We start from the raw sequence: 14,382 nt of genomic DNA, 5'->3' as shown, positions 1-14,382 counted from the left end.
AGGCTGGGGGTAGGGGTGAGGGTGGGGTAAAAAGATTGAAGTTAAAAACATTTTTAAAAAACAAGCTTTAATTTTATTTTTTTTATGGGGGGGTGGTTTGAGGGTAGGGACAAAAAAAATTGATTTTTTCAACAAAAAAATTAAATTGTCATTTGAAGTTGGAAGAAAGTTTTGGAAAATGTTTTCCTTAAGTTTCGAAGGGAAGTCATTTTCCTTAAATTTGAGGAAAATGAGTTGATTTGGAAAACATTTTCCAAAACATTTAACCCAACCAAATATGAAAAAATTGGAAAACATTTTCCGGAAAATGTTTTCCTTCATACCAAACACACCCTTAGTTACTATAGAATATACGGATTATTGATCATGTTCTATCATTGTTGGTCAAATAAACGATGACAAAACATTCAAAACTTTTATTGAATACATTATACACTCTACCTTCTTCGAATTACACTTTGTTGAACTATACTGAGTATGTTATTATTATTGCAGTTTAAGTAAATATTGGCAAGAAACTCTCTCCGTTCATTTTTACTTGTCAAATATTTCCTCACTATTTTTATCATTATTTTCTTAATAAGTGTGCGATAGACCATGAGTAAGCACTTTTGACAGCAAGAGAAGAATCCTCCTCCTCACAAGGACCGACTCCTTTAGGTGCGAGGTGCGATGAACCACAAAAAGTCAGTAATAAAGAATCCGAAGAGTAACTCAAAAGTCTTGTTCACAACTAACATAATAAGCACTATATGCATGCATCTTGTAAAACTAGAAGACACTTAGGAGTTAGGAGAAAGGAGATGTTACGAATTGATACAAAGAAACTTATAAATTGATGCATAACTTGTTTACTAACTATAACTATCCAAGCTCTCCTACTTCTTTTGTATACCTAATTTTTTGTATTTGTATGTGTAATGGATACACAAACCAAAAATCAGAAATGTCAGTCTGATGAAGCATCTCCCTCAACATATGGATTTGATCTTCTGCCTCAAGAAATTGTCCTTGACATAGCTTCTAGGCTTCCCATAACATCATTACTTCAATTCATCATTGTTCGCAAATCATTTTACAACTTGTATCATGATCCAGTGCTATTGAATTTGCACACGTCTCGTGCTCTAATGAATGATCCTTGCATTATTATTAACTCAGGTGCTCAGCTTCACTTTCTTGAATTATCTGATCGCGGTATTATGGGAGAAGAAGATGTTGTGAGGGAAATTAGCACCCCTTTTGTATGCTCTGTGAAAGGGTTTCATATAGTTGGTTCATGTCATGGATTATTATGCGTACGTGATATTTCCTCTTCTGATTTTCTCTATGTTTTCAATCCTTTTACAAGGGATTACCTAAAGCTGCCTGTGTCATTAGCAACTTACGTTCCACGAGTGGTTTTTGGGTTTGGTTTCCATCCTGTTACCAAAGAGTACAAGTTGATCAAGATCACGAGCCCTTATCCCGATCCAGGTTTGAATTCAAATGTTGAAGTACTAACTCTTGGTAGCAATAGATGGAGAAGTGTTGCAGAAATTCCTTATGAGATTCATCAGAGTAGTCAAGGAATTATGTTGAACGGGAAGATGCACTGGTTAGCTAGTTTACGAGATTATAATGGACCTCTTGTTAGACATATCGTTTCGTTTGATTTGGCTGATGAGGTATTTGGTGAAGTACCACAGGTTGATTTTGGTATTGACTTAAGAACTATTCATATGCTTCAACTAGCAGTTGTTGGAGGTTGTCTTGGTGTTGCTCTAATATGGTTTAACAAGGGGGGAGGATTAGAAATTTGGGTTATGAAAGAATACAATGTGAAAGAGTCTTGGATCAAGGAGTTTACAATTGGAAGTTATATTCCAAATCCAAATTCTGTAACACGACCTTTGCTACCGATTAAATATCTATGCTTGTTGAAGAATGGAGAGCTCTTGGTTAAGTACAAAGGTGGCAATCTTGTTTCATATGATCCTAAAAATTGTGTCTTTAGGACTCTAAGGTTTAAGGGGATGCCTAATACTTTTCGGGAATTCGTTCATGTTAGCTGCCTTAATTGGATCAATAATATCCCACCTGAAAATCTTTAGCAAAATCAGATCATTTCATTTTGTTTTTCATTCTTAGATTATGTGATGTCTTCTTAATGTTATATATCTATGTTTGATATCAAACTTGAGCATTTCAGACGCGTTTACTTGAAAATTACAGCATGTTCATGTTCATTAGATACTTAGTATGTAAAGTTTCAAAATCAATGATGGTGTGAATCTTTCTGTAGTTCATTGGAGATCACCAAAACTCGTAAGTTTTTCAGGTACACAAGCAGTATGTGATAGAATCGTCTCAGTTTCCTACATTGCGATTCATGACATAGTACTGCAGGTCTTAACTTGTGACATTCTTAACTTGGCCTCCAATTAAATGATGCACATCACTAATTTAAAGCATATCTATCACCTAATTGTCAAAAGAGAAATTCAAGAGTCCTACTTTGTGCACAAATAACAAAGTAAGCACTGAATACATTACAAGTTCCTAAAAGATGGCTCTTGAAACACTAAAAGACATTTAGGAGAAACACTGAAATTTCTATGCTTGTTGAAGAATGGAGAGCTCTTGTTTAAGTACATAGCTGGAAATCTTGTTTCATATGATCCTAAAAATTGTGTCTTTAGGACTCGTTTAAGAGGGTGTCTAATTCTTTTCAGACAATTGTTCATGTTGGCTGCCTTAATTGGGTTGATATCCCTAACCCTGAATATCTTTAGCAAAATCAAATCATCCTTGGTGTCATTTCATTTTGTTTTTCATTCTTAGTACTATGTTTTCTTGATTATGTGATGATTTTCTTAATGGTATCAATCTATGTTTGATATCAAACTCGAGCATTTCAGGCGTGCTTACTTGAAAATTACAGCATGTGCTTGTTCATTAGATAATACGTAAAGTTTCAAAATCATTGAGGGTGTGAATCAACTCAGTTTCATAGAATCGACTTAGTTTCCTACATCGCGATTCAGAACATAGTACTGTAGGTCATAAATGCCTTAATACTTAATAGAGACATAGATAAAACATTAGCCTACAACTGATAGAAACATGTTCAGAACCACTTCCCCCTCAATGATGTGCTGAAACACCATTATTCGTATAATAAATAGGCGTTTCAGGGCATAATGTAATGCCACAACCATGACTTCCATATCCATTCTCCAGCACACAAGGGCCAATCCTGTTTCAACAGCTATGAAAACCCCACGACAGTTCTAACAGGACCGTCTTTTGTTCACATACTTCCAATGATATTCATACTGAACATGACAAGAATTTGAGGGGAAAAACCCAAATATGTTATCGAACTTGCAAAAATAACTTCTCCAATCATAGTTGGATATATTTATGTCATCGTCGTGACCAGAAGTACACATTTGTACCATTCTTAAGTTAAGCATATTTATCACCTAATACTCAAAAGAGCAATTAAAGAGTCCTACTTTGTGCACAAATAACAAATTATACACTAAATAAATTACAATTTCGAAAACATTGCTCCAGGCTTCCCATAACATCTTTACTTCAATTCACATTTGTTCGCAAATCATTTTATAACTTGTCTCTTGATCCAGAGCTATTGAATTTGCACACTTCTCGTGCTCTAATGAATGATCCTTGCATTATTATTAACTCAGGTGATCAGCTTTACTTTCTTGAATTTTCTGATCGCGGTATTATGGGAGAAGAGGTTGTCAGGAAAATTATCACCCCTTTTGCATACTCTATGCCAAAGGTTCAAATAGTTGATTCATGTCATGGATTATTGTGCGTACGTGATAGGTTTTGTCATGATTTTCTCTGTGTTTTCAATCCTTTTACAAGGGAATATTACTTCAAGCTGCCTATTTCAGTAACAACTTACATGCCACGAGTGGTTTTGGGGTTTGGTTTTCATCCTGTTACCAAAGAGTACAAGTTGATCAAGATCATGAGCCCGTATTTCCATTCAGGTTTTATTTCAAATGTTGAAGTATTTACTCTTGGTAGCAGTAGATGGAGAAGCGTTGCAGAAATTCCTTATGTGATTCGTTCGAGTACTGAAGTAATTATGTTGAACGGGAAGATGCATTGATTGGCTGGTTTAAGAGATTATAATGGACCTCTTGTTAGGCATATCGTTTCGTTTGATTTGGCTGATGAGGTATTTGGTGAAGTACCACAAGTTGATTTTAGTTTTGACTTTAGCATTACTCATGAGCTTCATCTAGCAGTTATCGGAGGTTGTCTTGCTGTTGTTCTAATAGGGAGAGGACTAGAAATTTGGGTTATGAAAGAAAACAATGTGAAAGAGTCTTGGATCAAGGAGTTTAAAATTGGAAGTTATACTCCATATCCATATTCTGTAACAGAACATTTGCAACCACAGAAGTTTCTGCGCATGTTGAAGAATGCAGAGCTCTTAGTTAAGTATAGAGGTAGCAGATATCTTGTTTCATATGATCCTAAAAATTGTGTCTTTAGGACTCTAAGGTTTAAGGGGATGCCTAATTCTTTTCGCGCAATCGATCATGTTGGCTGCCTTAATTGGGCTGATATCCCTAACCCTGAAAATCTTTAGCAAAATCAGATCATACTTGGTGTCATTTCATTTTGTTATTCATTACTAGTACTGTGTTTTCTAGATTATGTGATCTTCTTAATGTTATCCATCTATGTTTGATATCAAACTAGAGCATTTCAGAAGTGTTTACTTGAAAATTACAGCATGTAGATACTTAATATGTAAAGTTTCAAAATCAGTGATAGTGTGAATCTTTGTGTAGTTCATTGGAGATCACCTAAACTCGTAAGTTCTTCATGTACACAAGCAGTATGTCATAGAATTGTCTCAGTTTCCTACAGCGCGATTCATAACACAGTACTGCAGGTCACATATGCCTGTATAGACAAGGTACTGTTCCTGAAACACCATTACTCGCAGAGCAAATAAGCGTTGATGAGACATATGTAATGCCACAACCATGACTTCCATATCCATTCTCCAGCACACAAGGACCAGTTGCTATACGGATAGGCACTGGTTACTGGGGCTAATCCTGTTTCAACAGCTACGAAAACCCCACGACAGTTCTAACAGGACAGTCTTTTTGTTCATATACTTCTAATGATATTCATATTAAACATGACAAGAATTACATACAGTACAAAATGTGTGGAGTCTGTTATGAGAAGCTGAAGAATTGGAGTTTGATGGAAAAAGCTCAAATATGTTATCGAACTTGCAAAAATAGCTTATCTGTTCAAAGTTGGACATATTTATATCATCATCGTGACCAGAAGTACACATTTGTGCCAACATACTCTTTTGTTACTGACTATAAGTATAAGGAGAGTTCCTAAATATCCAGGCATCCCTACTTATTTTGTAATGGATACACAAATCAAGAATCAGAATTATGAATCTGAAGAAGTAGCTTCCTCCAAATATGGATTTGATTGTCTGCCTCAAGAAATTGTCCTTGACATTGCATCCAGGCTTCCCATAACATCTTTACTTCAATTCACATTTGTTTGCAAATCGTTTTACAACTTGTCTCATGATCCAGACCTATTGAATTTGCACACGTCTCGTACTCTAATGAATGATCCTTGCATTATTACAGCTTTACTTTCTTGAATTTTGTGATCGCGGTATTATGGGAGAAAAGGTTGTGAGGGAAATTAGCATCCCTTTTGTATGCTCTATGCCAGAGGTAATTCTATTAGTTGGTTCATGTCATGGATAACTTATGTGATGATTTTCTCTATGTTTTCAATCCTTTTACAAGGGAATATTACTTAAAGCTGCCTATGTCAGTAGCAAATTGCATGCCACGAGTGGGTGGCTATTCGGCCTGTTACCAAAGAGTACAAGTTAGATCAAGATCAAGAGCCCTTAAAATTAAAATATTTTAAGTGCATACGTTTGTATTTGTGGTATAGTTATAATTTATTACACCAACAATACTTAATATGTAAAGTTTCAAAATAAATGAGGGTGTGAATCTTTGTGTAGTTCATTGGAGATCACCTAAATCGTAAGTTCTTCATGTACACAAGCAGTATGTCATAGAATCGTCTCAGTTTCCTACATAACACACTACTGCAGGTCACATGCATATGCCTGAAACACCATTACTCGCAGAACAAATAGTATAGGCGTTGCCGAGAGATATGTAATTCCACAACCATGACTTCCATATCCATTCTCCAGTTGCTATACGGATAGGCACTGGTACTGGGGCTAATCCTGTTTCAACAGCTACGAAAACCCCACGACAGTCTTTTTGTTCATATACTTCCAATGATAATTCATATTGAACATGACAAGAATTACAAACAGTCCAAAATGTGTCGACTCTGTTCTGAGAAGCTGAAGAATTGGAGTTTTGAGGAAAAAGCTCAAATATGTTATCGAACATCTTTACTTCAATTTACATTTGTTCGCACTCAACTACTTGTGTCGTGATCCTAACCTTGTGAATTTGCACCTGTCTCGTGCAGTAAAGACCGATCCTTGCATTATTTTTTGTGCTAATGATTAGTTTTACTTTCTTGAATTCTCTGATCATGGTGTGGAAGATATTTGGATTTTAGTTCATAAGATATTTGGATTATAAAGGAAAAAAGTGTTAGGATCGAAAATAAGTAGGAAGCTAAACCTCAAAAGACCACGAGTAAGAAGACAAATGAGAAACACACCAAAAGAGACAGATTTAATGTGATTCAGTCAATCGACCTAAGTCCACATAGGAGATGGGCAATCTACTATATGAGAGTACAAAATATATATAGAAAGAAATAACCTCAACCAATTCACTCGAAATACACGGAGGTTCACAAAATTCTCCCCCACAACCAAAACTCTCAAAGTCCTTAAGACTACATTGTATTTCAAATGTTTAAGTATTTATGATGAGATTCATCCACGTACTGAAGGAATTATGTTGAACGGGAAGATGCATTGGTTGGCTCGTTTAAGAGATTATATATAATAGACCTCCTGTTTGGCATATCGTTTCGTTTGATTTGGCTGATGAAGAAATAAGATTATAATCCACGTACTGATTTGGCATATAGTAAATAGGAGTAGTGAAAATAGTTATTAATGCCTGTATTATGATATATAGAAGATTATCGACACTACACAATTGAGATGCAACGCCTTTCTAATTTTTATGTAAATACATAATTATATTTTGTGCATCGTGCCACCCTTTAATATTTTAAAGGAGGTTTGATGAATAAATAAGATTATTCAAGTTGCTTTACTTTCTGTCCCAATCCTTCTTTTTGATGCCCTTTAGCCTTATCTATTATTCCAAATATATAATGAAATTTTAGTGAATCTTGAGTCACATCTTACCAATCTTAAGATATCTAGGTCATTTATTCTAACAAATAGAACTTATTAAGTTCATAAAATATCTCTATAGCATTATTTATCGAGTGTTTCTACATAAATTAGTTGATATTTGAAAAAAATATTTAAAATTTAATTGAAATAAAGATATTTGAAAATTAAAATTATGTTTAACATGAAAACACAAATGGGGTTATTATTTATGAGTTTAAGTTTTCTCTGCATTATAATATGATAAAAAAGTATGTATACTATCACTTTATCTGGTCACCTAGAATAGAATTAGAGGTAATTATTTATCATCCATAGTAATAAGTACGTAAGATCAATTATAACATGAACATAAATATATTTATTATATTGCCATAAATCATCTCATTATTAACAAAATAAGAAGATCAACATTAAATTGATTCTGTGAACATAGTTGATGCTATGACTATATATCATTTCATAAAAAAAGTAAAAAAAAAATTGATATACCTCTTAACTTTGCGATTTAGAGCAGATATTTTATTTGGACAAACTAAAAAAGATATTGCGATATGCAGAAGGTTTTTTTTTTTTTTGATATCTAGAAGGTTAATTAGCTAGATTTGCATTTGTTGTCCTTGGTGAGACACGTACATTTGCTATTAAATAGAAATAAAATAGTGATGGGGCTATGATGTGATCTTGTGCCATAAGGTCATGTCCCAAAATGTGGTAGCGGTGAAATGATTGAAATTTCTTCATTCTAAGTAGCGATTTTAAGTTTGAGCTCTTGAAAAAAGAAAATATTATATTGAAAGCACTATCCCTAAAAATAAATCTTATAATATGTGAATTCGAATTTAATCGAATTTCAATACGAATATCAAACAAGTAAATGTTGACTACTATATGACAAGGTAGTCTGGTAAATGGGGTCACTACAAAAACAAAAATATTACTACTTCTTGAAAAATAGGTTACATATTATATTCCACTAATCCAAATAATTTTGCCCCTAATTTTGTATCTTTAATTAGGTAAAGCACTAAACGAAGATAAAATTTTGCTTAGGGTCTTAGTATATGGTTGGTCCTAACTCTTGCCTAATTTCCCCAACTCCATGGTTCCTCTAGTTTGGATGCTTTCTTAGTGAAGGGGAAAAAACAAACGTCTATAACTCTAAAATGGATTTAACAATTAATATACTCCTACGTGTAGAAATGTATAGAAAGTATAAATGTGTTTATTTGGTACTATTTGTTTTGGTGGTATTCGTATTGGAATCCAACTTATACTTAAAGTTAGACCACGTGTCTAGTGGGCCGGGCTAGACAAATCCAACCCACTAAATGCAAGTCAGTCTCGATTCCAAGCAAGGTCCAGCCCAGTCCCCCTATGATTTTCTAATTAAACGAACATCTATCCCGATTTCCCAGGAAAAATATTAAGTTCAACACAGCCTCCTTCCCACCCACAACTCAGCCCTGCCCTACCTGTAATTGTGCGAGGCCGATCTTTTACCGAGTTGAAATGGATTGACCCGCTCATTTGACACTCGTAACCTCAAGGTGGTTATAGTGTTCTAATAAATTTTAGAGTTATAAAGTTGGAATATTGCCTTATGGACCTAGAATTTAGGTGGTTAGAATCCTTAATAATGAAAATTGAGAAGGAATAATCATGATTAACATTAATTAACGTTTTTAATCATGGCAACTCAAATTACCAACCTTTCGTGCACTTTTTTTCTATCTAATATAAATAATTAATATGCACATGCAAAGAACTATATTATTGGTGAACATTTTAATAATTTGCGCAATATAAAAGCATAATTATGCATATTAGTGGAAGAAGAAAAAAAAATCATCTCTTGTCCATAATCTAAGGTAGCCATATATAGTGTTCCAAAAGTAATTATATATTGTAATCAAAACATGGAAATTATATGTGTTTAGAGTCTGCATTCAAGATTCGATTAAATTCAAATTACGAATTACAAGGTTCATTTGGGGGTGATGTTCTCTACAAGATTTTTTCCATATTTAAAATTCGAATCCAAAATCTCTGTAAAGGATAAAACAGTCTCACTATTGAACCACGATACATATTCATGTGGTATGGAAATAACTTTTAATAAATTTTCCACTTGGCTTAATTTGGTGTTACGTATAACTGTTTGCTACTATTTTCAGCTATATCTGAGCGAGAAGAAAAAAAGAACAGGGAATTTAAATTGGACCGTTTCCAATATTTTTTTTAAAATAAAACAATCTAGACAGATAATTGGTGTCAGCTTACGATAACTATAACAATTACGTCTTAATCTCAAATTAGTTAGAATCAGCTATGCAAAAAATTTATGGTTCATGTCACTTTATTAACTATCCAAATAAATAACTTAGTTTATTCCAATTCATATTGTCATGAAATTTAAGAAAGAAAAATTCTTAGAGAGAATTAATAATAGTCGTACTTTATGTGACTATAGAAATATCTTATTATAAATATCAAATTTAAATTAAATTATTTGTACATATAAAATATGTCTTTTTTTAAGAAACAAATTAATAAAATTAATATCACATAAAAATAGTGACAAATGCTTAATTGGTTGAAGAAAAATCATGAACATGGCGATATTTTTAGTGTTAGGGCCTTATAGAAACCAACTTTAGGGGAGACATATTGACTAGAAAACTAAAGTGAAAAAAGATTTGTAAGAGTCTTTATAAGTCTCTTCATATATAGTTTCATACACTTCCACATGAGAAAGAATTGATATTGACTTCCAAATATAATTATTTTAGGTGAAGGTGTCAAAAGTATTTTCTTTTGTTAAACTTTAGAGTTTCATCTTCTTTTAATTTCTTGTTATATTTTTATTTTGGACACTTTTTTTTCCCTTTCAATATGAGAAAGTGGTTGGTGGTAAATAATTGGGAAAATACATTTAAAATTGTCATTTGCATACTTTAATTATTTTTATAGAAATAACTTAATAGTTAATTCCCTTTTATTTTTATTTGAAGTGGAACTAGACGTGTACGTAAAGTTAAAATGTGTAAGTAACTTTTTTGAACAAACTTTAGAATATAACTTATGTATGTTCCCTAAATAATTTAGGGTATCAACACCTTTCAGTACTCTTTCTTAATTTATAAATCCAATTGCATTTAACTAAATGCCTTTCTTAAAAAAAAATGCAACAACACAAAGGTGATTCCAAATGATCAAATAAAATTACTACCGAATCCGAAAATTCGTCAAGTTATAGTATTTGACGATTGTCTCACTTAAAAGTTTGTGTTATTAAAGAACATTTTGTTATATACTTAATTATGTCTTCGATACGATCCTTGACATGCATAGTTCCTCATTTCTACTCCAAAAAATAACAATTAAAAGATCTTTGTTGAAAGATTCACTAGGGAAAATTAGGAAAGTTCCCAATGGAGAGATTGGTGTCTTATCCAAAGGAAAACTTTTTTGGTTGTCCCCATATATATAATGCTTCTTGGGTCAATGTTTTTATTCATAAGTAGTGATCAATCAACTAATGGGTCACACCTCTCACAATCAATAACATGGGGCGGCTCTTGCATACATATTCTAGTTTGATTATTTGTTTTTGGGGTTTTCTATTCGATCTTTTGATATCTGTTTTGAAAATCGATTAATTAGAATTTGTATCAAAAAGTCACATTTTAGGGGTAAAGTATTTTATATCAAAAAGGACTTCATATTCAAAACTTAAACCTGAAAATCGCTAGTTAAGGATACAAAAGTATTAATCATTCTATCACAACATATGATGATAATATCCTAGTTTGATATTTACATTAACTATCACTTTCCCATCCCCAAGGACTATAACCTAAAAATAAATTTTGTTATTAATTTGTCATAAATAGAATTAGTAACGAATTTTGTTGTTTGACAACAAAAGTTTTTCATAACTAATTTTTGTTTTAGTTAAATCAAGTTTGCAGAATTTACGTTAGGAGTACATCTTGTTCTTAAAGATGAATTATAGATGAGTCGATCTGTTCGATCACCCTACATGTTGACCATTGGGTAGCATTGCATAATATACATATATATATCATTTATTTTTTGATGAAGGATATGTTTCCTTTTTTGCTTTATTAAATTAAAAAAGAAAAAGGAAAGTAGAATTTTTTTAGGGCCCGTTTGGCCATAGATTTCCCAAATAATATTTGGGGAAAAAATTGGCAAATAGTGTTTGTCCATACAATTTGTCATTATTTGGCAAATATCTCAAATTCTCAAATACTAGTTTTTTCTAGTATTTGGGCCAAATCTCATTATTTGGGATTTTTTGAAAATTGAAATTTTACACCAAACTTTTATCTTTTACAAAAACACCCTCTATAGTAGTTGTTTGCGTTGTATTACATAATTTTTTACGTGAGCACCAAAGTAGTGATGAAATATTCAGTGAATATGAAAGTGATGATATGGTTGTTGATGAAAATGATGAACAATCGGCTCAAGGTAACAAAGTCATGTGCTTTGTCTACTTAACGATGTATGAAATGATGCTTGTTACACTCATTCCAAACTACCATATTGCTCTAGTGGCATGGAAACTACTTGTTATTTGTTGCAACGAAGATCCAATTGACTTGTAATACAAACTTATGGTTAGTTTTGATAGTTTTTAAAACTTATGGGTATAAATCATATTTTTCTAAAAAGTGAAATATATTTCGCAAATACTATGGCCAAACACATGGTGAAATTTCACCCAAATAATATTTGCCAAGAATATTTGGAAATCTATGGCCAAACACTAGCTTAGTATTCGGGTGAGACAAATTCGGATTCACACAAAGTACGATTCATTAAAAGGAAATTATTTTCTATCGAGTCATACTATACTAACCTTTAATCAAAATGTGCGTGTTTGTATCTTTTCTTGTTAAAAATATGTTATACTTGACTATATATAAAATTTTAATTATTATCGTTGAGTATGGATAATTGTACAAGCAAAGAAATAAAAAATTCACAATTCAATTAATTAAATATTTGATGTACTTAGATCAATATTAGGGGATAAATCAAAAAAATTAAATCACAAAGGGATCAAAATGCTATAAACTCTATGTTATAGATGAACTATTCTTTTACAAGTATGGTATCCTAAAAGATAGAATAATAGTACTTCCTCTGTCTCAATTTATGTGACACATTTCGAATTTTGAGATTCAAATAAGTCTATCTTTGATCGTAAATTTTTCCTATATCTTTTGAATATTTTGAATTATCAATTATTGAGACTTGTAGTACTTTTTATGTAGTTTACAAATATATAAATTTATTTTTAAAAAATTTGAAGATTTTATGAGCAAATTCTCGATCAAACTTAAACTGTTTGACTCTTGAAAAGCGAAATTTGTCACATAAATTGGTACAGAGAGTAACACATGAGTAGTAAAATAATAAAACAATTTAGCATTTTTTAAAATTTATGAGTATTCACAAGCTAAGAGATCAAAAATATGCATTCCATATAATTAAGAATTAAATATGCTTAGTTAAATATCAACAATAACAACAACAACATATTCAATGAAATCTCATAAATCCTATTTAAGAAGGGTAACGTATTCAGACCTTAGCAACACCTCAAGAAAACGGAGAGACTATTTTCAAGAGACCTTAGTCTCAGGTGCAACAAATTCAAGTATAAAGAAAAAGAAAACATAGTAACTAACAAAAGAAATAATGTAAAACCTACAACACAATAAACAATAGATGATGATATATATCAAAATAAAAAACTACAATACTATATGACTAGTTAGGGCTGGCAAGGGGACGGGGACGGGACGAAGGGGGACGGGGGACGGGGGACACCTTGACCGGGATTCGGCCGGGACCGGGATTGGCGGGACAAAAATACGTCCCATCCCTTCCCACTATATATACGGGATGGGACGGGATTTGGCGGGACGGGATGTGGGATTTTTTTTTATATGTTTATTTATTTGTATTGAAATTATATGTTATTGAATAACATTTTTAGTTTATTTGGTTTTCAATAACATTTTTAGCTAATAAAAAATGCTTAAGTTTTCAAATTTCAAATTTCAAATTTCAAGTTTCAAGTTTCAAGTTTCAAGTTTCAAATTTGAGAAGTTCAAATTTGTATTTTAAATATTCTAAAGTAATTTAAACTTGAAATTTTAAATGTCAAATTTCAATTTTTAAATTAAGTATTTTAAAGTAAGTTTAGTATATATGTATTTATGTATGTATATATTAAAATTAAAATGCAAGACAATAGTTGTATAAAAAAGACTTGAATAAAACCTTCAAATTTATTCAATAAAATCTAATTGCAACTTAGAACTTAGAAGTTACAATTTATAAAAATTAGGGGAGTAACTAATCTACCCATCCACCTTCTAGGAAGGGTTCTGTTTGAATTAGTTCTCGGATGTAATCTAATATTTGTATTCTCCTTTAAAATTCAATTCTAACTGTCGTATCATATCGACGGTAACATCCTCCGGTGTTGGCAAACTTGCTAGAAACTCTTGTGACTCTAATTCATCATCACTAGATCCAATTACCGCATTAATCCAAGCTTCTTGTTTGGAACTTAACTTTGGCAAATTATAACTCCTCTTCTCGGCGTTGACCCAGTTTCTAAATAAAACTGATATTTTCAAACTTTCTTCCGCCAATGAATGTCTATGATCGCCAAGTTGAAACCTTACCGCACAAAAAGTAGCCTCCGATGCAACTGATGAAGCTTGAATAGCTAGAACATCACGAACCATTTTGTTCAAAATTGGAAATGCAACGCTCCCCCTCCTCCACCATGCTAATATTTCTATATTGCCATCGTCGTCGTCTTCTGTTTCTAAAGATTGATTAAGATATTCTTCAAAATCATCACGATTAGTAGAATTAAGACCAAGAAAACCTCGCATAAAACTATTAATTCGATCTTTACTCTGAGGATTAGAAGT

The 14,382-nt window shown here is 32.2% G+C and overlaps 2 protein-coding genes across 3 annotated transcripts in view; both read left to right on the top strand.

The window, feature by feature from the left end:
* Positions 1-14,382, top strand: part of LOC125862143 (uncharacterized) — a 339,538-nt gene that overhangs the window by 144,096 nt on the left and 181,060 nt on the right. The window contains exon 1 of one of the 2 annotated variants that reach the window (XR_007446020.1): positions 10,190-10,194. The exons of the other annotated variant lie outside the window; for it this stretch is intronic. The gene's annotated coding sequence lies outside the window, so the exon portion shown is untranslated. Of the gene's footprint in view, positions 1-10,189; positions 10,195-14,382 lie in introns of those variants that run through there. 2 annotated transcript variants of the gene reach the window in all.
* LOC125861647 (F-box protein At3g07870-like) lies at positions 921-2,093 on the top strand. The gene has a single exon (XM_049541503.1). It carries the CDS (start codon positions 921-923, stop codon positions 2,091-2,093), a length of 1,173 nt encoding a protein of 390 aa, XP_049397460.1.

The sequence above is a fragment of the Solanum stenotomum genome, chromosome 4 (assembly GCF_019186545.1).
Source record: "Solanum stenotomum isolate F172 chromosome 4, ASM1918654v1, whole genome shotgun sequence".
NCBI classification, from domain to species: domain Eukaryota; kingdom Viridiplantae; phylum Streptophyta; class Magnoliopsida; order Solanales; family Solanaceae; genus Solanum; species Solanum stenotomum.
The sequence above is the reverse complement of the archived record's forward strand: the minus strand, read 5'-3'. Positions and strand labels throughout refer to the sequence as shown.

Coding starts and splice junctions, on each gene's coding strand:
- LOC125861647 (XM_049541503.1), top strand. CDS start 921: ATGGATACACAAACCAAAAATCAGAAATGTCAGTCTGATGAAGCATCT.